Source organism: Cyprinodon variegatus, unplaced genomic scaffold, assembly GCF_000732505.1.
Source record: "Cyprinodon variegatus isolate N-32 unplaced genomic scaffold, C_variegatus-1.0 Scaffold559, whole genome shotgun sequence".
Taxonomy (NCBI): domain Eukaryota; kingdom Metazoa; phylum Chordata; class Actinopteri; order Cyprinodontiformes; family Cyprinodontidae; genus Cyprinodon; species Cyprinodon variegatus.
This window is the reverse complement of record NW_015151012.1, coordinates 311,232-334,668: the sequence shown is the minus strand read 5'-3', so window position 1 is coordinate 334,668 and position 23,437 is coordinate 311,232. Positions and strand designations below refer to the sequence as shown.

The 23,437-nt window shown below is 39.0% G+C and overlaps 1 protein-coding gene across 6 annotated transcripts in view; it reads right to left on the bottom strand.

Moving 5' to 3' along the window:
- Window positions 1-23,437, bottom strand: part of chd3 (chromodomain helicase DNA binding protein 3) — a 73,429-nt gene that overhangs the window by 3,729 nt on the left and 46,263 nt on the right. For 5 of the 6 annotated variants that reach the window (XM_015391775.1, XM_015391776.1, XM_015391778.1 and 2 more), the window contains exons 37-40: window positions 21,680-21,875; window positions 18,364-18,527; window positions 17,741-17,867; window positions 9,829-10,435 (exon numbers count right to left, since the gene is read on the bottom strand). In XM_015391775.1, the coding sequence (XP_015247261.1) occupies window positions 10,155-10,435; window positions 17,741-17,867; window positions 18,364-18,527; window positions 21,680-21,875 (768 nt within the window). In that variant the 3' untranslated portion in view covers window positions 9,829-10,154. Of the gene's footprint in view, window positions 1-9,828; window positions 10,436-17,740; window positions 17,868-18,363; window positions 18,528-21,679; window positions 21,876-23,437 lie in introns of those variants that run through there. The other variant, XM_015391777.1, reaches the window with a different exon arrangement.

Sequence of the window (23,437 nt, the reverse complement as noted above, 5' to 3'; positions counted from 1 at the left end):
CAAAAAAGTACTCCAGAGTGTTGTTCAGCATGGGGGTGAGTAGAAAATGAAGGCTAATCATGTTTTGGGTGTACTATTCCTTTAAGATAAAAAGGCCATAGTAATCAACAACTGCTGTGGTTGAGACACAACCTTAACCTGGAGTCTAGAGGCCATTAAACAATGGTGGACAGAGGGATTTTAGACCTGTTTGTCAAAGGAAATGCTACCATGCATCTATTTTGAGGCCTGATTAAGATGCTTAACCTGACACTGACAATATTTATGAAAAGGAATGAGAAGGCGAATCCGGACCTTAAATCATGGACTACCTCTGTCCAACAGCGTGACACCAAAGCTCATTCAAACTACTGAGATACCAATATCTGAGTGCAGCTTCATGATTTTAAAGAACATAGTTCTGGTCAGGACATTAAAAAGGATGAGAAAAAATTAATGTCTGTAAATGCATTTGATAACTTGATATGGTACACAACGGTAAGATCCTTTTTCATGCCTTTTATGGCTGCATAGGGAAGAAAATAATTTGATTCAGGTGTTCTGGAGTCTGGACACATCTAAAACTGACAGCATAGTGGAGTGTGTGTGTGCAAGAGACATTGGAGTAAAATTTATGTTTTTATAAGGTAACGTTTTTACATTTGCTACAATGGCACGATTGGAAAATATTTGTAGGTATTTATGTTGCTGGACTGCCTGCTTTGTTGAGAGCCAGTCTGTGTAGCCATCATTCTTAGATTTAATGGAGTTGTATACTTCTGACCTGTTCTTCATAATGTGTTGAATAGTTTTATGTTTTTAGGTGAGTTAAAAAAGAGACTGAGATCTGGGCTGACTTAAGGCAGGCAGGTTTTTTTGGGAGTTTGTGTTTGGGCTGTGAACAGATCAACTCTGACTGAAAGGCATTGTAGTGTTTGGTGTTTGCTTAATGTTATTATCTGTTTAGCAGTAGCTCAGACAATACCTTGGTTGGCCAAATAGGAATTATTTAAAAATCATTTTAAACTTCTTTTTTTTTTTTTTTTTTGTTATGATGAGTTTACTGTATTCCAATGGTCTCAACAGTCACCAGATCTCAGCCCAATAGATGAATGTGGTGAAACAGGAGATTCACATCATCACAGCAGGAAAACCTGGAATACCTGCGTGATGCCAATTTGTCAATATGGACCAACAATCTCTAGAAAAATACTAAGTTTGATCTACAAAACAATGAAGGCAGTTGTTCAGGTAGAGGGATGTCCAATCCTAATATAAATATATTAAAAAAACGGGGCTCAGATTAGGGTCTATAACATACAATCTATTTAACCATATAGAATAAAATCTCCATTACAAAGAATCTACCAAAACAATATAGAACTTTAACCTCAAAAATACATACCCTGAGAATAAAAATTTTGCTTATATGAGTTGACCTAACATGTACATCTCAGTGTCATCAGCAAGGAATAAAATAGAATAGAAAATCCCTCTTTATTGTCCAACAATGGGGAGTTTCTGGTCTTTACAGCAAAAAGAAAAAAAAATTATAGAAAAAAAGTCACAAATGTGGACGTTAGAAAAATGTATAAGAATAAAATAATAGTGAAGAGTCAAGATAGACAATAAAATACTTTACTGTAAAGTGTTTTAACAATATAAAACAGAATAAATAACCAATATACAGCTATGGACATTTTTACAGTAATGATATTTGAAAATAGCAGCAACATCAGAGCTGTGCAAAATGACAGCATAATGTTATTATCTGACTAAGATCTAAGAGTGCAAAATCATCATGAATGTAGCAACTTATTGAGGTTGTTGGGAACAGTGGGTTATAAAGTCTTCCAGCTTCTGGGAGGAAGGATCTGTGATAACGCTCCCTGGTGCATTTAGGGTGCAGCAGTCTGTCACTGAAGGATCTCTCCAGTTATCCAGTCAACAGAGATGTTAATTTAGTTAGGATTCTTTTGTGGCCTTTTCTCAGCTATAGATAAGCCACTGCTCCAACAGAAAGCTCCATAGAGGATGGCTGATGCCACAACAGGGTCATAGAAGGACTTTAGGAGCGCCCCCTGCACTCCAAAAGACCTCGGTCTCCTCAGCAGCAAGGGTCTGCTCTGACCTTTCTTATACCGAGCCTCAGTGTTGTGAGTCCAGCCCAGTTTGCAATTCAGATGAACACCTAGGTACTTATAAGAGTCCATTATCTCAATGTCCGTTCCCTGGATGTTCACCGGTGTCAGTGGGGTGGATCTGCTTCTGCGAAAATCTACCACTACCTCTTTGTTTTCCCTGCATTAATAAGAAGGTTGCATTATTCCACAAAGTCCTGGTTTCACTGTCTGTACTCTAGTTGTCCCCACCTGTGATGAGGCCAACTATGGCAGAATCGTCAAGGAACTTCTGGAGGTGGAAGCATGGGGAGTTGATGGAGAAGTCTGCAGTGTAAAGAGTAAAGAGGAACAGTGCCAGTACTGTTAGCTGTGGGACCCCCGTACTGCAAACCAACATATCTGAGACTCAGCCCTGTGCCCTCACATACTGAGGTAGTCCAGAATCCACTTGGACATGTGCTAGTTCACTCCTGACAGCTCCAGCTCGTCCCTTAGGAGTCCTGGCTGGATGGTGTTGAAAGCGCTTAGGAAATCAAAGAACATGATCCTCACAGTGCTTCCAGGTTTCCCTAGGTGTGTCAGAGCTTGGTGCAGGAGGAAGATGATAGCATCATCTGCCCCAATCCCAGGACGGTAGGCAAACTGCAGTGGATCCAATGAAGTCTTTACAGGGGGTGTGGATGATGTAAGACCAATTGTTCTTAGAGACATATAGAGTGGTTTTAAATAGGCTTGCAAAGAGTAGCTTACGTAAGTGAGCAGAGCCTAAGGATTTATTCCTGAGGTACACAACTCCACTAAGCCACTGAGGACATCTATCCATTATCTGACACACTTGTCCCAATTGGGGTCGCAAGGGGTGCTGGTGCTGTCTACGGGCGATAGGCGGGGTACACCCTGGACAGGTCACCAGTCCATCGCAGGGCAACACAGAGACAAACAGGACAAACAACCATTCACTCACACACTCACACCTAAGGAGAATCAAGAGAACCCAATATTAACCTAACATTCATGTTTTGGGACTGTGGGAGGAAGCTGGAATACCCGGAGAGAACCCACACATGCTCAGGGAGAACATGCAAACTCCATGCAGAAAGACCCCAGGCCGGGAATCGAACACATAACCTTTTTGCCACTGAGCAGCCCCCCACTGAGGACATGTAGTAGAATAATTACAGCTCTGTGTCTGATGGCCTGATGCAGAACCAATATCAGCATTTCAGTCAAGCAAGATGAATTGTTAAGAGATTTGTCAATTCACAAACCCCTGAAAATAAACCTCAGCAGAAGCCAACAGATGCGTTCAACTAGATACAGAAGTGTTTCGGACGAATGAAATGCAGTGATGTATATAATGTCAATGCATCAACCAGAGGCAGAAGGCTGAAGCAAAACAAACATGGCTGATTTCAGCTGGAGTACCCTCTATTAAATAGAGGGTATTCCTTTCAATAGAGGGTATTCTATCTGAAAACGGCAGAAATGTTTTGTTTTTTTTAGAAACGGGAAAAAGACTTTGCCTTTTTGGATGGGAAATATGTTTGCACGTTTCTCCCAACCTGATTTGGTAAGAATTTGATTTATCAGTTAACTCCATGACACAAATCAAGAATGTGATACGTCTCAGCTGCTACTGCTGCTGTGATTGGATAAAAAATCGACAAGGGAGGCAAGTACCCAATCAGCTGAAAGAATTGTACTGAATGTCCCTCCCTTTTGCAAACCCATGTAGATGTGGCTTTCCAGATTGATCCCTAGTAGAATTCAAATTCAACAACAAAGATCAATCTAGTTGATGCCATGTTAGGAAAGCTTTTCTTTCTAAAAAAAACAAACATAATAAGTAAAAAACTGATGCTCAGTTAGTGAAGATCTATAAAAGAAAAATATGTTTCTAAATACATAAATACATATGTTATATGTATTTATTTAGTATTTGATAGAATGGTATACTTATATGAAACACCTATGGTAACAGCTTTAAAGAATAATTCAATATGGCAAAAAAAGTACCTAGAACTTATTTTATCTTATTTGGGGAGTTTAAAGTTTTAGTTTTACGTTGATATTCTTTTTTGTTTTGGAAACATAATATCTTGGCTGTTGGAGAGATGGAAAAGGGAATGAATTAAAACCTGTATACTCATTTTCTATTTAAAAAAAATACAATAAAATCAGCAAATCAGCCATAATCACTGAGAAAATACAGCAATCTCTTCTGAGATGTTTATCTAGGCAAACAGGATTATTTGTAGTTGAGCAAGATGCAAACATTACATTTTGTTGAACGAGGCTTGCGGTAAATGTGGCCTGGAGGCTCTTTTTAAACTATTTCCATCTCTGCTTTGTTTACTGATGCTAACTCTACCAAGACATTATGTTTGAAAATATGAAGGTAAATGCACTTAAACATTATAATCACATTGTTTTTGAAACATTAAGCAGAATCCCAACAGTAAATTGTTATAGTTTTTTATTAAGAAACCTTGCATATTACAGTACATCAATGTTTCATATAATATACACAGTATAATGTGTGCATTAATGGGAAAACCTAAAAATGCATCTGCTAACTGGAAGAAAGTGAGGCCAGCAATGAGTAAACACTTCTTTTTTATGCACAGGCACATAAGGACACAGACACACATGGATGAAAACTAACATCTTTCTGCACGACAGCACAGCTGGCCAGCATGGGGTATGTGTTTCCCACATTGGTGGGTTTTCACAGAGCAAAACGGCGAGTTTAGAGCATGTTTCAAAACAAAAGCCAGGAATAGAACAACACGGGACAGCTCTCACTTGCACCATGGGGAAAGATAAACTGTCGGAAAACACCAACTCGCAGATCAAAGAAGTGATTTGTGGGCATTGGGCTGAAGATGAGAAAAAAGGTGAAACTGTGCATATGCGGGTGTCTGTATTTGAGTGGGGACCAGTTATGGGAAAAAGTATGGCATTTTGCCAGCAGAGGCCAAGAGAGGAGCCAGCGAGAAATAACTAAGAGTGTGTGCGTGTGTATGGTAGGAGCAGCCAAAATCTGATAAGAGACAGAAGAAAACCAAGGTAAAGACTGGGTAAAAGAGCAAAGGCTGCAAAACAGAGGAAAATGCTGTAGAAGCAGCAATGTGAAACAAAGAGACAAAAACAAAGTGGAACAAGGGTTTTTAACTGAGACCAGCAGATCAGCCCAGAAATGAAACATTCTCCCAAAGTGCTGGAGACTGTCTGTCTACAGAAGGGTTGTTTTAAGAAACAACATTAAGAAAGATATCAAAGTAGGAGCCTTTGATGCAATTTTTTATAAAAAGCTCTCATATATCTTTAACTGGTGAAAGTAAGATGTTTTGGTAAGGACTATAGAAAAAAAAATGTTCCAAGAGGTAGCGAGTAACTTTAAAACAAAGGGGCCAACAACTCATCTCTGTGGGACACCACTACTCATTTGAGCCTCTAGGCTTTTTCTTAAGAGTTATACTAATTATTCTGCTCATGCGTATAATTTAAGAGTAGGCAAACTAAAGTTTGCTTTTATTTACTCTAAGTAGGCCGCAAAGACAACTTCTTCCCAAGAAACATCATAAAAGAAGACAAAAAAATCTTATTCATAAATGATTCATAATTACTCAAAGTCAACAGAGACATACAGATAAGAAAAAAAAAGAAAAAAAGAGAGATCCCTTTTTCTGATTCAAGCATCATATTGAAGTTTGGTCAACATTTGTATTTTCTGCCTGTATTTTAGCTTCACGGCAGCAGCAAATTAAGTTATCCATGTTTCTTTTGTTTGCATTTAAGGCAAGACAAACCAGACATCAAGGAAGATACGTGTCTCCCGGCTTTTTAAAAAAGCTTGGCAGAAGTCTTGGTACGTCTCTCCATTGTAGATCTGATCAAGATAATGTTAGTTTCCAAGCAGGAAACAAAATATATTGGCTTCTATAAAAACTATGTATGCATGCATTTCAGGTAAATTCTTTAATCAGGAACAAACCGATATCTAGAACCAGTCAACCTATCAGGAATTTTAAAGTGTTATCTTGCTGGTTTTAGAATGAATATCCAAATAAAAAAAAACACAACATGTAATGAATTTATGATAGGAATTATATATATATATATATATATATATATATATATATATATATATATATATATATATATATATATATATATATATATATATTGTTTGAGTGCAACACGTTGATAAACCAGTGTGCGTCAAAGTACATGAACGTTATTTGAATTGTTCCAGGACAGTTACATTGAAAAACTATAATAATAAAAGGGGAAATATTTGTTTATTTTGTACTAAGACCACAAACCATAGATTTGTTTTGTTTATAGCAAATATGCACCCAAGATTAGGAGTCTAATCAAGACATTTCTAACTAAATAAGGTTTTGCTTTAAATTGGTCTCTGCAGCCCTGATCCAGATAATAATATGACGAAAGGTGAGCCTGGTAATCATACAGTGTTTATATTTGATCATTTAAATATACAAAAACCCTCTACTAACCATTGCAAAGGTAATCACACACTTTTAGTATTTGCCCAGTTGCTTTCTTTTAAAATGATTTGTATTTGTTCCTGAGAAAAGGTGTATAGTAGAAATAAATGTAGTTCATAGACTCACTCTCTGATGCTACAATAAAGGGATTTATTAGTGCTACAGTAAACCAGTTAATGTAAACATGCCTCATATGCTACTTTCTAACGTACAAAGTTTTCTCTTTCACAGGACAAGATGAATGACAGTTTAATGTGAAACTCAGAACCAGTGAGTGATTATCAGCTCAGGAAACCCAGATATAACAGACGAAAAAATGTGATCTTGTCTCAACACACTGAAGCTAAAAGTGCAACTTCTAAAAAAATGAAATAGATCCAATTAGTTACTGTTTTACCTATAATATTTTTTTTTTTCCAGTATTACGCTCATTACAGGGTAAAAAAAAAGGGGGCACTGGCCCCTCTTTTAGAACCCCCCATGGATAACTAACCTTTTTAAGTAGTTCTATATTCAGATGTTCCTTTTTGGAGGTAATTCAGAGTATGATTTGCTTTGAAATGGATATACATATACTGTAGTTTTTACTTAAGGCTTTATGCAAACATTTGGCAAATATTTCAGCTAAAAGTCATTGTTTTGGGAGAAATTTTAAAACAACGATAAATTGCAGGATAGTGAAGTAACACCAATATAGTTCATTTTAGCCAGTTTTTTTTAAATATTGTCTCCTTTGGTTAAAAGGCAAACCTGTATTTTAAAATAAAAAAAAGCTTAAAAATTTTTTTTTGGGGGTGCAATTCAAGTGAATTTTATTGTCTCCAGACTCCTTGATATTAACCAAACATTTGCTTTTTTAGAAAACACAAGGAGATTTACAAAAAATTTACAAGATTTACACTTATCTGGAAACATGACGACTATTGATCCATTTTGATATTAAAAGGCTAATGTAGCTACCATGTTCGCTAACTATCCTAATCATTTTGGACTCGGGAGTCGACATTTTCAACCTCTGAGTAGGAAATTTTGAGTTAACCTCGAATCAGAAGGTCTAGGCAACAGGATCGAACCAGACTACTGCAATCAAAATGGATAAGCGGGAGTTAAAAACGTTTCTATTACGACTGCTTGTTTAGTATTTAACATTAAATCAAATACAAACGGTTTTTTCAATGCAAATTTTTTATTGATTTAACAGTGGCTGCAGAGGCAATAAAAGAATAATGGAATATAAGAGTGGGAAATTGACTCGGATCAGTTTTAAGTCCCCTGACCTTCTGTTATTTAAGGCAAATCAAACGCACCTAACTAGCAATTGTTAAATAATACATTCTGCAGAAGAAAGCTCCAGTGAGCAGGGATGAAATATATTACTTTTCATTTTTTTAAATCAGAAATATTCCATTCATGTTTACCCTTGCCAAAATTTTGAAAGGATAAATGATAAGAGAAATAATCAATGATATAATTGTGTCAATGCATTTGCAGCCACATTAGTTAGTGTTTCATTCTGTTCCTTTTTTTGGCACAAAATTAAAAGCAAATTGAAAGTTTTCTATCACCATTTTTCTAGGAATCGTTGACATTGTAAAGCTAATGTGGCTAACTAGTAGAAGGGAAATAATTAGGTCCCCTATAGTGAGGTTTTAACTTACATCTTGGCTTGGTTCAGATTGAAATGACTGATACTTTTTAAGGAGAAAATAAAAAATACAACAGGTTACTGAACTGAATCCAAAAAAGCTTATGTTAGCATGCTTATTTCATCAAACTTTAAATTCCTCCTCACACATTCTGTATATTCCAGTCGCATTTTCCCATTTACCTTTGCTTTAATGGGTTTTTTTCTTATTATTTATCTAAATCTAAATATAAATCCGGTGTAGAGAGTTGAGTTTCTTTGGCTAAATGTGTTAAAAGACCAAAAGCTTTACGATGAAAAAGTAAACAAACAAAAAAAACAATTAAAACGAAAGGAATCCTTGGCACCATCATTTAGAAATACAAAATCTAGATTTTATAAAAATCTCTATATCACCATGCACAAGTGCACACATCTGCAAGGATTCAACACTTGTGAATGTGAACGCATACTGTATACTCATTGCAGGCCACACATTCACCTTTAAAATTAAAGGGAAACACAAGGCAAATTTAGCATCATAACATCCACAAACCCCAATCAAGTTTTTACTGTTTTAACTGAAACGTTTCATTTTGCCCCATCCCAGGCATAGGGATTTCGTCGTTTTAATCTCACAATAAGACTTTAGGCACAGCTTTGATGCACTCACACTTTTCGGGTTTTGGGAAAAAAGCGATAATGCAGACGGGAGTGTTTTATTTTCTCTGGGATCAAGGGACGTTTTCCTCCAAGTGGAATCCATCACGCTGTCACATTAAAGTAGATCGAGGAACAAAAATGTCTCTTCCAGCTTCAAAGCGAGCCTTCCCTTTTTCTTTCAGTGACAGATTGCAGGCTTCATCTATGAGGAAGAGCGGCTCGTAAATACAGCTTTCTGTTGTCATGAGGTCTAAAAACAGGAAATGTAGGTACTTCAACAGAGAGATTCCCGTTAGGAGACAATCTGCCATTTAAAAAAAAAAGGTGCAAGAGCAAGTTACATTGTTCCAGTTGCGTTACAGCATATATCTCATTGGCAGCTTATCAGGTTGGGTGAGCTGCTACTGATTCATTTAAAAAGGCAAGAAAAAAGTTTTGGATTTAGGCTTGGTTGAGTTTAAACAGGACAATCCATGGGATGAAGCGCTTTAAACGTAACCTTTTTCTCATTTTCCTCCCTGTGAGATGATCGTGGCCCAGTTTTTCTTTTTCTATTTTGAGTTTGGATTTGATCTTGCTCCGTTTCAAGATGATAAAGTTGAGTTCTTTGCAGGTTTTCAGGTTGCTTGAGAGCTCCAAAGTGTTTGTATATTTATGCATGTATGTGTGTGTAGGACGCGAGGACTGCGGAGGAATGAGGGAGTACGGGGTCAGATCGAGGGAACCGGCTTGTTCAGTCCGTCTGCAGATGAAAGATTGATCTGTAGGGAAATCTTTTGGCTCAAAGGAAGAAAAAAAACATAGAAAAAAGAAGTCTAAAGAAATCTGCATGAGAATATCTAAAAAAATCCTTTTTGCTGCATTTTTCTTTGAAAAAAAAAATGATTGCATTAACATTCTCTCCTTTTTAGTCCTCCTCTTCTCATTCCGGTGATTTTTTTTTAAGCTTTTTTTTTTTTTTTTTCTCAGCAGCACCCTTCATTTCTCCCTGTTTATTTTTGGTCCACTCTTCAAAGCAGTTGATTGCTTGCCTTCTTTTGTGGGTCAAAGTGCTGTCCTTTTTTTATGTTTTGCTTTTTTAATCCTTCAGCATCTATATTTTCTTAAGATTTCGGTCTTTATACATCTCACATTCCAGCAGTGCCTAAGTGCTTTGTTGTAAGGTCTTCTTTGGAGCTTCGTCTTACTTGTTCATGTTTTTTAAATCCAGTTTTTAGCTACATTCCAGAACCGTCCCCCCTTCTCCATCCGTCAGGGCTTTTTTGGTCGCCCGTTGCGGGGCAGGTTCTCCACCGTGTTGCTAAGCCGATACTTGACAATGATGCTGTGCACGGTGGATTTGGGCATCCTCAGCTCCAGCCCGATGGCTCCCTCTGACTTGCCGTCTTTCCAGAGGTCCACCACTCGCTGCCGCTGCATCACATCGTGCTCCTTGGTCTTCTGGAAAACCCCGGCGGCAGTCGAACCCCATGCGGCTCCACCAGCGGCTCCCCCGGTGGCCCCAGCAGCAGCAGTGGCAGCGGCGGCGGCTTCTGTGGGGGCAGACAAGCGGCAGACTTGTAGTGGAGGCTCGGAGAGAGAGGGGGGGAGCAGGATAATGTGACACTTTACACATCCCCAAAGGGACTTCTCTTTAACTCCCTCCCTCCCTTGCAGGGAGGTCAAGAGGTCAGAGATGGTGCTACAGGAGCTGCTGGGAGGGTGGGGGGATAGCAGCAGTGCAGGTGCTCCCATGTGCTCCGCTCTACCACTTTAATTTATATGCTTCAAAAAGACAAAGCTTTGGCTAGAATGTGAGTCCATTAGCGGAGCTGAACGGCCTCCTGATGACAAAAACAGGTTTTTTCCCAAAAATTCAGCTCCAGATGTTGCTGATATGCAGTGCATTGCAAAAACCATTAATATTCATTGATTTACTTTTTTATTCTTTGCATTTCCTTTACGATTTCAAACTTCAATGTAAACAAAAAAGAGAACGATTGATGGTTTTGATTTGAATAAATCAAAAGCAACCGATTACCTTCAGAAGGTTAAATAGTAAAAAGTAAATATAAACGTGTCTGATTGGTTTAATCTAATCCTACGACTGATAAATCTCTGAAGGGTTCAGCAGCTTTTTATCATTAAAACCCAAATAAAAAAGCAGACAGATCAGGGAGAAATGTTTTAAATTAGATGTATGTTATTAAACATCTCTCAGAGGATTTAATTCATCATCTTCAACAGGTGAAGAGTATAGCCCAGCTGCAAAACTGCCAAGAAATCCAACTTAATTGGCCTGTTTAGAGAAGCCAAGAAGCACCCTAACTCTCAGGTAGGAGAATCTGGTTTGAAAAAACAAAAACAAGAAAAAGAAACAAAGTCGTTTTAAAAGAAAGTCACAAGAAGTCCTATTTTCAATTTGTCATAAAATACGAGCAGAACGTATACCACTGATATAAGTATGGGGATACATTTCCTCAGAGGGGACAGGAAAGCTGGAAATGGTGGGAAGATGGATGGAGAAACATACTGGTTCAAACTTAAAGAAAACCCATTAGAGAATTTGATTTTAAAGGGAAATTAAATAGATTCTAGATTCCACATCCTCCCTATCTGCCCCGCCCCTTTCTGCTCCGTTCCAGACCGTAGTAGACTGCAAAGCAAAGCCTACAGCCTCTGCGGTTCCTCTAGACTTGCTCCTGTCATTATCTTTGCACTTATGATTGGCTTAATTGCTCATTCCATTCACCTGTCTAACTCCTGCCTGGTTTGTAATCACTGCTCATCTGATCCACCTGCTCCTGCCTCTATTAAAGGTGCTTGCATCCAGTCATCAGGGCCAGATTATTTTTGTTCACTCAAGCCAGCGTTGAGAGTGTTTTTAGTGTTTCTGATTACCTGATCCTGACCTGTTCTGCCTCTTAAACTAGGTTAGTAACTCAGGTGTTCACGTCATCCTTCGTTGGATTTATTTGGTCACTAACCTGTGTTTGCTTTTACAGATAGGCGCCCTAGCCGCTGCAGCTGCTGAAGTGCAGACCCGTGCTTAAATAAACGCATTAAGTTATCCCACTGTCTGTCTTGCCTGATTACTGGATCCTTCTGTTCTGAGCCGTAACAGCGCCGCTCTGACTTCCTTGGAGCTTGAGGAGAGTATCATTATTTCTTGATCATAGGAGCAACACATGAGGTAATGAACGCTCAATTTAATATGATTGTCATGATCTAGGCGCTGATGACTGGTCTGATTACTCATTTCATTCACCTGCCTATCTCCACCCGGTTCTCATTGCTGATCGTCTAATCCACCTGTTCCAACCACTATTCAACCAGCCTTCAAACCAGTAATCAGTACCAGATTTTTGAGCCTTTGGTGAGAGTCTTGTAGCCTATCAAAGTGTTACCTGATTCTGACCCATTCTGCATTGGACCTCATAGCCTGCCTGTTCCCGTTCTCATCTGTTTGCTTGACCTGTTTTCGGACTCCTGATGGATTCTGCCTGTTTACTGACACTGTCCTGGATTTCCCTTCAGTACCTCTTTGGATCTCTGATCTCCTGGCCCAGATTCCTGAGCACCTCTTTGACACGTCTTTGGCTTCGCCATAAGGATTATCTTGCCTCCCTTAACCTGCTTGGATCTGATCTCCAGCCTGTTCTCTGGCCTCTGGGAATTCACCGTCGTGTTGGCAGCCGACCAGCTGAAACCATCCTCATCCTCCGGGCTCGGACTAAACTCCAGGTCAGTGACTCACACGTACATCATCATCCTCCGCCAGATATACATAGTCATTAACCTATGTTTTTTCCCTGCAGAGGTTCCTGCCTTAGACACCCTGATCGTTCACTGCAAAGCCATTTACTTAATAAACGTTTTTGAGAAATCTGTCTGTCTGCTTCGAAAACTGGGTCCTCTGTTCTTAGCCTTGAAAAACCATCAGTGTCCATCACACATGCAGTTTCTGCCCAGACATTTTCTTTTTATTGTGGGTCTTCATAATAGGGATAACTAGGATCATACAAAATTGGTTTGTTCTCTACTTCCAAGTTCAGCATCTCTTCATCCATGCCTGTGATACTACTGTAAGTTTCTTTTGAAGAAGTCAGATGCGCTCTTGGAAGTTGTTGTGACTGGATTTGACAAAACTTTTAAGCCTTTCAGCAAAAACTAAATATTTGATTGAAATTACAAATCTGCTTCCTGGTATGCTGGATTACAAATAGTGTGCATCCAATCAAACTGCCTTCTTTTTGGGGAATATATAAAATGTATGCTCAAATTATTAGTTACTGATTTGTCTTCACCCTATTCTACTTTGACAAACTCAATCTTGACAATCTTTTTTTCTGTTTTGTGCAATTGCAAAGTTTTCCGAAAACACCTGCTCTGTGAACAAACTCGTACTTTTCCGCTCATCCTCAACTTCAGGTACTCTTTGTGCCTGCCCCTCACATTTCTTGGTCTTTGCTTGTGGCTGCTGGTGTTGTTTAGTCCATGGATCTTTGTCCCATCTTTGTATCCATACTTTTTTTTGGTGGTCATTTTAGTTAAAGGCTCAGAGGAACACTCCTTCACCACAGGGAAAGAGGGCATTAACATTTAGATCCACCTTCTCCACCAAGGACCAGGAGTCAGTGAATGAAGGTTAGTAAAGAGAAAAATCACATGCTGGTCTTGCACACATTACTCCAAATATCCAAACCGGTGTTAACATGGACGCCTATAGGAATGGCGATCAGATGAACTGATTGGATCAGAATCTTCAGTCTGACATGTTTCCATAATACGTTTTTGATCTGATCAGGCTTTCAATGTGATCCTAAATGTAGCAAGCGTTGGGTTAAAAGAATAAACCCAAAAAATTATTTTAAAATATTTTCGAAACTATAACTTTCCTTCAACTGTGAAAACTTTTGCAGACTCGCATTTAGAAATTTGCAGCTAAAGCAGTGGATGTGTACTTTAGTTGTGGGTATTTTCTGTGTACCCGAGTGCGGGACATTCTTTCAATAAACTGCCATTAATGTAGTAGGAAATTACAAGGTGGCAAAAATTGGAGGATTGTTATTTTAACGCCGGTCCGCCTCCTCCTGCTTCTGCTAGCTGGATCATAAAAGGTCAGGAAGCAGCACGACCCCAATCAGGACTGTAAATGCGGTCTCATAATCTGCCAGAGGTTTTGGGGGCTGCACGAGGCTTGGCCCGTCTTACAGCCCCCGGTGAGTCAAAAGAGAAAAAAAAAAAAACCACGGGAGAAGCACAACTATTTCTGCGCGACCAAACGGCAGGGGCCCTGCCCTGCGCACGTTCACAAGTCACAACACAACGTTTACACAACCAGGCCTGCTGCGGTTTGCTTCCCTCTGAAAATACCTTGGTACAAAGTCAGAATGTTTTCTTGGCACACTCGGACTCAGACGGGCCGAGCATAATGACATTTTCAGCGATAGGCCCCTGGCTCGTTGAAATGCAATGCCTTTGACAGATGTCTCAGTCTGCAATTACAAAAAAAAAAATCAAGATACACCGAACGGGAGGCAAGGAGGGACAGAGAGGAGGAGAAGAGAGAGAGAGAGAGAGAGAGGGGGAGCTGGCTGTTGTGGTTTCTTTTGGAGCGAAGCTACTGGGGGAGTATCAGGTTCTACCAGTTATCTCCGCCACATCTCTGCTATCTAAACATCTCCGAACACGAACGCACATGCAGGGCAGAGAGTGCGTCTGGAGAACACATGCAGATGCCGAACTAATTACGGGAAAATAAATTCACACAGTGACAGTGAGCTATGATAGAGAGCAGGCAAGCGTGGTGAGATAGGAGGCTGAAAGAAAAATAAAAACAAACAAAAAACCTTTTTTTTTGTTTTAGTTGTTCTGCAAATTGAATTTAAAAACCTTGAACTTAGTAACAATCAAACTTTATAGAGGAAACAAAGCCTGCCTGTCCAGACTGGGCTTCATTATTGCACAATCTGTCATTAGATCCTATAACTGCTGAGCTGAGTGGCGAGGTTTTTGCCTTAATATAGCAAAGCAACACATTTTTTTCTTTTTTTTTTTTGGTAATGTCTATTTCAGGTGTCTATCTGTCAGCCACATCAGAAACTCTGCAATAGATCCACACATGTTTTTTCTTTTCTTTTTTTCCCCCAGATATGACCCCCCCACACACTCCCTTGCTTTTTCTAACAACTAAAGCTCATCAAAGTGATTAAGTGCTGCAGATAAAATAAAAAAAAAACGGCCTCATAGCACAAAGTAGTTCTTTATGTTGCTAATGTGAAACCTAAATAATTCTGCTAAACCAAATATAGGAAACACAAGCTAGAGGATTGATAGGATTCTCAGGAGCTCTGAACACCTGTGAAGTGTTTTTTTTTTCACAGGATATCCACACAAAGACAAATCTTTTCTGACTAGAGCAGGTTCTGGCTCCTTTATAATCCCTTGTTTTATTGAGCATAAACAGCTCATTCTACCCAGTAATCCAGCCTCCATCTCCATCCACTGCTGCAGATTGATTCGCCGTGATAACAGAGGACTGCAAAAATATACACACTTCTTTAGCTTTCCCACATTTAGACATGCTATCTTGGCCAAATGCAACAGATCTTTAGGTATTTTACGTAGCAAACCAACACAAGTACACAAATTAGAGGGGCACCAATCCAGCTTTTTCTGATCCAATCCAATACCTGGGCTGAGAGTATCCGATATCCAATACTGACTGATGAACCATATGTCTTGCCATGAGAGTTAGAATTTTTAGCCCTGACATGAACATTGTTAAAAAAGGGAACCAAATTAACATATATAAAATGTATGTAACATTATTTATCGACAAAAAAGCAGCAAAAAGAAATAACTAACAGTTCTATGTTAAGTGCAGTGGATTGTATCCCTGATATCCGACATCAAATCCTCGATATATATCGGTTCCAGCTAATTAGTCGATATCGGAGCCGATATCCGATCCAGGTAATTCGATGCATCTCTAGATTCGAAGTGGAAGGATAATGATACATGACCAGAGGTGGATAGTAACTAATTATTAATAAGTTACTTTTACTTGAGTCACTTTATGAAAAAATAATATTTTATAAGTAGTTTTTATGCATTGTACTTTGTACATTTACTTGAGTAAAAACATGATAAACGTTTACTACTCTTACTAGAGTAAAATTTCTGCCTGCTCCATCCTTTGTGAGTAACTTCACTTAATGAAAATTAGCTTATTTTAAACAAATATGCACCATTAAGAGAAACACGCTTTTCTTTTTTGTACTCAGGGTTTATCGGTTTAATTTTATTTTCCATCTGCTGAGTCTGATGTGTCATTTGGAGGAAATAGGGTAAACAGATTACTGTAAATTAACCTATTGTACAAACTTTAACTATTGATTTTGTAAGTACTATAACTCAGAAAAAAAATATTTTAAAAAGTGTTCATTCCACCTAAAACTCTTTCATGGTGTAAATACTGAATTATATAAGATTACTGTAATCGTGTAACACTAGTATTTTCATATCAGTTACGATTTTTTTCAACTTTACATTATTTTGTAAAATATTAAATCAGTTGTTATGGTGATGGGTAGTAAGCAGATCAGTTACTCTGTACTTTAGCAGCCTTTTTAGCAAATGCATTTCTACTCTAACTTCAGTAATTTCTTTAAATACTACTTTTTACTTTCTACTCACCTCTGTATCTGACTTTCTATATAAAAAAACAAAAATCTGAATCAAGACTTTGGAGAAATTCCAGTTGCTGCAGGTCACATGGGGTCCTTTCTACCTCTAAACAACAGATGGAGTGCATCTGCAAACAGACTTTTGATCTAAGGTCTGGATTTGACTTGGTCGTGTTAACACAGATACTCTTTGATTTAAACTGCCGTTTGGGTTAAACGCTCCGTGTTTTCTGCTTTGCTAGAAGCTGAGAACCTCAGCTTTGGCTTCTAACGGTCTACAAACAAAGTAACCTGCCTCCCTGTTCATGCCAGGAAAAAAAAGCATCCAACAGCTGATTCTGACACCACTGCGCTTCCCTGTGCGGTATCAGTTTTCTGCAACCCATGGCATTTTAAACGAACTCTAAAAGGTTAGACTTCATCTTATCTCCTTCCACATCTTCCTTCAGTCCCCTGCATGGCTTAAGGACAGATCTTTTCAGTTTAAACTTCTTCTCATGGATCAAATATAGAGAACTTCCGAAAAGGGACGACCGGACTAAATATTAGAGCAAAGAGGGCAGAACTCCAATCTTGTATCCTTTAACTTCACCAATGTACCACTTTTTCTACAATTATAAAATCCTGATAAAACAAAAACTGAATTTGCAGTAAAAACGTGACAAAAAGCATAAAAGTTCAAAAGGTTTGAATATTTTCTCTAATAAACTGCAGGCAGAGCCTTTTTTTTTTTTTTTCAATGCTGCCGCATTAAACATTATGAAGTTTTTGTTCTATTTGTCTTGCAGGATTTGATGATTTTCATCACTTCTTATCATGCAATCAAATAGGAACCTGAAGTGCCCACGTCTGCTATTCCGAGGGGCTTATGACAAACCTTAGCTCCAAACCTGCGCTGATTTATGTTCATCTCCTTCACCCGAGGCAGCAGCAGTTAGTTTGGCTAAATCCCGCCCCCAGCAAAGAAACATAAATCCCTCTTAAATCAACCACCAAACTGTCACAGAGATCAAGCCTTGTGGGATTTATCTTCACTAAATTATCTCTGACGGCTGTAATTATCAGAGCCCCCCCCAACAGAAAAAAAAAAAAGAATCAAGCATTATCTGATGTTCCCTCGACCACAAATGTGGGCTTTTGAAAAACCAGTAACCCTGAAACACTGACCTGATATGAAGGATCCCGGCGGCATCTGGCTGTAGTTGGCTCCTCCCATGTGCAGAGCGCTGGGCGGCGCCGGGGTGAAGGGGGCGCCGTAGTTCTGAGGGGTGGCGTAGGGTCCTGGAGGTATGGGCTGCAAGAAGAAAGAGAAGTTCATCATGAAGCGCTTTTCACTGGATGTCATGTAAGGTGAAAAGGAAATGCTGAATAAGTGCCTGTGGAGTCAAGAGGAGGTGAAGGAATAAAAAAGTCGGTGTGTTTTCATTGGACCCTCTCCATCCTTCCAATAGCGGCTGCAGCAGGTTTCAGCTTGTGACTGAGGCTACGTGTTACACTGTGTGTTGGTGTGTATTTATTACATGGTGGGGACCATTTTCCATAAATCTACATCATGGGGACCGATGTCTGGTCCCCATGGGTACAAATTCTGTTTTAGGATTACGTGTTAGGTTTAGGACCAAGGTGTGAATTGAGTTTAGGTTAGGATTAGGATTGTGTATGAACCTGTAATGGTTAGGGTTAGTGTAAGGGTCAAGGTTAGGCTGTAGAAATGGGTTAGAAATGAATGGAAGTCAACTGAAAGTCCCCACGAGGATAGAGAAATGTGCTTGTGTGTGCGGGCTGCGGACCGGAGGCGTGTGCGTCTCGGTGCCCTTGCTTGCGAGCCGGCTGAGGATGCTCCTCTCGGACATCTGCAGGCGGGCGGCGATGGGCGGGACTCTGGACAGCGTGGCAGGCAGCCGGGTCACGTCGGCCTTCATGTCGCTCAGCAGCTCCTCCAGCTGGTTCAACACTGCAACGACAACAACAAGCAAACATTCCTCCATTATAAAACCCTCTTTCATTTGATGCTGCACGTTTTTTTATTTTCTTTTTTTAATACGACAAATTCTTGATCCTGTATTTCTAAGAGATGGCATATAATTATCTAGATCTATTTAATCACTTCCTTAGATTCATTTAATCATTAATCATAATAGATAAAAACAAGCTAAAAAAAAACTAACTAGAATACAAACACTGACAGGCCAGGAAGTGTTTGGAGCAATCACTTAACGCTGTGAAAGCTTATCTCCCCGACATAACTGAAGCCTTGAGGCGAAGCCGTGTGGTCCCTGCAGAAGGAAGGATTGCACAACAGATGGTTGATCTGTATATCTATCATTGTTTGCCTGCCATTATGTGCCTGCCAAGTTTTTTTTTTTTTCATTCTTCAACTTTCCTCCGAATCCGGTTGCCTAAATTTACTTGGCCCGGCTTCTCAGAGCCTATTATAGAGGGGAATTAAAGACAGCTCCCAACCCAAACTCCTGACAAGGTCTCTGACAGTATCCACAGGTCCGGGGAGGTTTACACACACCCTCACCAAAGAGCAGGAATGTCGGATTTGTTCTCCTTCCAGGGTGAAACGCTGACACAACATAAAAGTTTAATGATCTTAAGTGCAAAAGGTTTCTGTTTTTCTTATGAAGCCAATTTATCCAATAAGATGAATAGTGCTAAGATAGATGCAGAGCATATTTTAAAGACATCTAGAAGGTTCTGGCAGGATTCCGGACGTTATTTTCATTAGCAAACAGCTTCATAACAGAATGAATGTTTGCAGGAAATCTTGTCAGCAAAATGTGTAAAAGTTTATTTCAGTTTTAGATGTGTTTACACCCAAAGCATCTTAATGGCAAATTTGCACAAAAACGATAAAGAAATGTTTTAATAGCAGCCTTGGATTGTGTTAAAACTGAGACATTCAATCCACTTTTATTTTTTTCCCCCCTCTTTAAATCCATCCATCCATCTATTTTCTGTCACGCTTTATCCCAGCCAGCGTTACAAGGGATGCTGGTGCCTATCTCCAGCTGTCTACGGGCGAGATGCGGGATACACCCTGAACAGGGTAATCAGTCCATTGCAAGGCAACACAGAGACAAACAACATTCACTCACACCTAAGGAGAATTTAGAGAAGCCAATTAACCTGACAGTCATGTTTTTGAACTGTGGGAGGAAGCCGGAGTACCCGGAGAGAACCCATGCATGCTCAGGGAGAACGTGCAAACTCCCTGCAGAAAGACTCTGAGCCAGGTATCGAACCCAGAACCTTCTTACTGCAAGACAACAGGCCTACCCACTGTCTCACTGAGCAGCTCCCTCTTTAAATCACTTCCCAGAAAACAACTAACAAGACGACAGAGCTTTGGTGATGTTTATAGTTTTACAGTAGTGCCAGATACTTCCTTAAAAAAACTCCTCAATAGTCCAAAAAACTTCATGAGGGAGCAAAAACTCTCGATCTTATTTGGCAAGTTTCCATAGTTTTCAACAAAGGTGTTAAAATGTTTTCAGTTAAAGAACTGCAGAATAAGAGTTACAGGGGTTTCACTGAAAAAAATGGAAAGTATTTGTTCTTGATTGAAGAGGTAAGTGAGACACTTACAGAACAATTTATACTTAAAATAAGAAAAAAAAAATTGCATTGTCTTATTTTAAGTGCATATTATTTAATTATCTTATTTAAATAGTATGAAAACTCATTCAATTGGCAAATCATCTAAGTTTCCTGCTCAAATTAAGGCTGAATACGCTTAATATAAGAAATTTTGACATTTCTAGATTGTATTTGCAGTGTAATTTACCGCTACGGACTCAACTTCAGAGTGTTACGACAAAATTTGTGACTCGACAAAAACTGCGACCCCTAACACTGTTAAGGAGAAGTGTTGGATTAATGAATTTTAAAAGTACTCAGAATTAGGTTAAAATACCAGTTTGGCTACTTTGAAGTTTATACCTGCTCCTTTTGAAATGAAACCCATCAAAGTTGCTCTAAAAATGAGAAAAAGCAAAGCAAAACTCCCCTCATAATTGGCTGCTTTTCCATTTTTAACTTAACTCTTGTAGCTATACGCATAAATCGTCGTAACAGTTGTTAAGGGTCACAGATTTTGTCATAACAAGGGCATTAGGGGTGGGCATTGCCAAAGAAGTGACGATTCGAATCACGATTCACATGCCACGATGCGATTCAGTCACGATGCATCACAATACTTCAAATATTGCGATGCATCGCCATATTTTCACTGAACACTGTTAGAAAAAAATACATCCATAAAGCTTTTGGAGGTATTGCCATGAAAACAAATACTGGAAACAAATATTATCAGTGCCGTTTAAATGGCCTCAGTGTTCCTTTAGACCAATGAAATGAGACATTCAAAGGTATGACGTTTCCCCTTTTGCAAATTACGTGCGTCATATCAATTAAGTTTTTTTTACCTTCTTTGTTTTTAAAGCCAAATTTCATCCAAACATCTAACTCGAAATGTGATGGAATTTTCTCAGTCTCCTCCATGTTTTGTTTATGAATGACTGGTCGCAGTATCCGGCGGCCAGAAATGCCTTTGACACAAGGCAGCGGGCGTCAACACATCCGCAGCGACATCTACTGGACTGGAAGTAGTATTACACTTGTTTTTGGCTGATGTGCGGCAACCATTTATGTATTTTATTTATTCCTTTTTTTTTTTTAATTAAGAATCGAAACTTGGCTTTAATAATCGATTCAGTAGATCCAAAAAATTAGAATCGCGATGCATCGTCATGACGATTACTTTGCACACCCCTAAAGGGCATAGGTCCCATTTTCTCAAAAGGTGGATCAATTGCACCTGTTTTTATTTTTGTTTAAGATCATCACATCTCAACACCCAGCTCTGCCAGAGTTTCCGCTGTTTGGATGTTGGTTTTTAGGGGAAACCTGAAGTATTTAAAGGATATTTTTACTGACATCAACTGGACTTAATTTTTTTCTTTACTTTATGGTTTAAAGCTTCAGAAAATTTGTTTTTTTTAAGAGCAATGGAAGTTGTTTGTAGCACAACCAATCTATGCACCTTTAATCTGTGGATTCAACGTTCTGACCAGAGCCGTCTCAAGTTTTATTACTAACCTTTGTGCAGAACAGCGTTGGCCGGCTTGTTTCCTGCCAGCGACTCCTTGCTAAGGTGTTGGTGCGACTCCGCCAGGCACTCCACCTCTGCGAAGCGAGCGTTCAGAGCCATGGCTGGGTGACTCGGATCCTGGGTCATGTTTAAGTAAGCAGCCCGCCGCAACTGCTCCTCGATCACCAGAGCCTGCTCCAGCAGCTGCAGGGGACAACAGGAGGGCAACTGTTCACATGTTCAAAGACACAGTCCTGCAGTTCATTAAAGCAATGCTGTGTAAGGTTCAGCCACCAGGGGGCGCCTGACCTGTAGATTAGGTAGATGCAGCGTTGGGAACGTTACTTAAAAAAGTAACTAGTTATTATTACTAGTCACTTCTGCAAGAAAATAACTAAGTAACACAGTTACTGCTCAATGAAAGTAACTCGTTACTAAAGTAACTATGCAGCTACTTTTTATGATCTAATACATCGAAGAATTTGGAAAACGTTCTGGTTTTCGGAACCTAAAATGCAACTAGAGGTTAAATTATAAAAAATAAGTGTTTTTATTATTACTTAATGAATTAAATTATTCGTTTTAAGATCCACAGATCTGAAAAAAATAAAAACGTATCCGTACTATTTTAGCGTGTGTGGTTAGACAAGTCAATATGATTATCTGATGTGATCATGTCTCGTGTTTACATTAAAAGAAAAATTATAATTTAAGAACTTTATAGTAATTTACAAATTGATGGCCTTCAATTGGCTATAAAATAGGTATGAAGCTAAGAAAATAATGCTTTCCAAGCAATTTCAGTATATTAAAATATAGTTAGCAATAGAATTAAACAGGATTTACACTATTTAAGAAAAAAACTAGCAGGACTGTTATATCAAGGATTTGTGCGTGAGAAACGGAAACCATGTAAGTAAAATCAGTACAACCCTGAGAAAGTAATGAACATGTGTTGATTAAAGGCAGCAGATGGCAGTCAGCTGAGATGATGTCCTGAGCTTCTTTAAATAGCTTCTAATCCACGTTTATAAAGTCTTTGTTCCCGCACATAATTAGCAAATCACAGCAATATTTAGCCTTCAGTGAGCGCCATACTGTAGGAGCGCTGTCAGTGAATGAGGGCCTCTGCACCGTCATCTCTCCTCAATGCATGCTGAAGTTGCAGGTCGCTGTCATGTGTGCTTTCCACCAGGAAACTTTGGTCCTTATTTATAAGTAACAAACAACAAATCAGTTTAAAGGGATACTGTGTGTGGACTTTGTGACCTAAAGAGGTGACGCGCATATGAGTTATTTTAAATGATTCCTCTGGCTAATATACAGCATTTCACACAATCAATGCTACGAGCGGGGCTCCCCTCTTAAACACAAACTTTTTAGATCCCAAAATTGTTAAAATAAATGTGACATTTCCTGTGTGGTTCTGATGTCTGGGTGGAAAATATGTCACTTCTTCCATTCTAAGGAGAAGAAACCTCTCTTCCGCATTTTTTGTCCACCTAACTTAAATGTCAAGTCATGCTGATTTCCCTGTTTCTCAGAAATGGTGTAGAAAAACTCTTTTTTTTTTTTTTCTCTGGAACTTTGTTTTGCTTAACCTGCAAACTTCCAACTAAATTTTCAAAAATAAATCTTGAAAAAAAAAAACAATGATTCTGCAAAGTGTGCTTTATCTAGACCTGGAAAAAATAAAGTTTATTAGCGTATGTCTTGTAAGAAAAAGCTTTAATCTGTTGAATAAGGCAACATGGCATAAGTGTTGA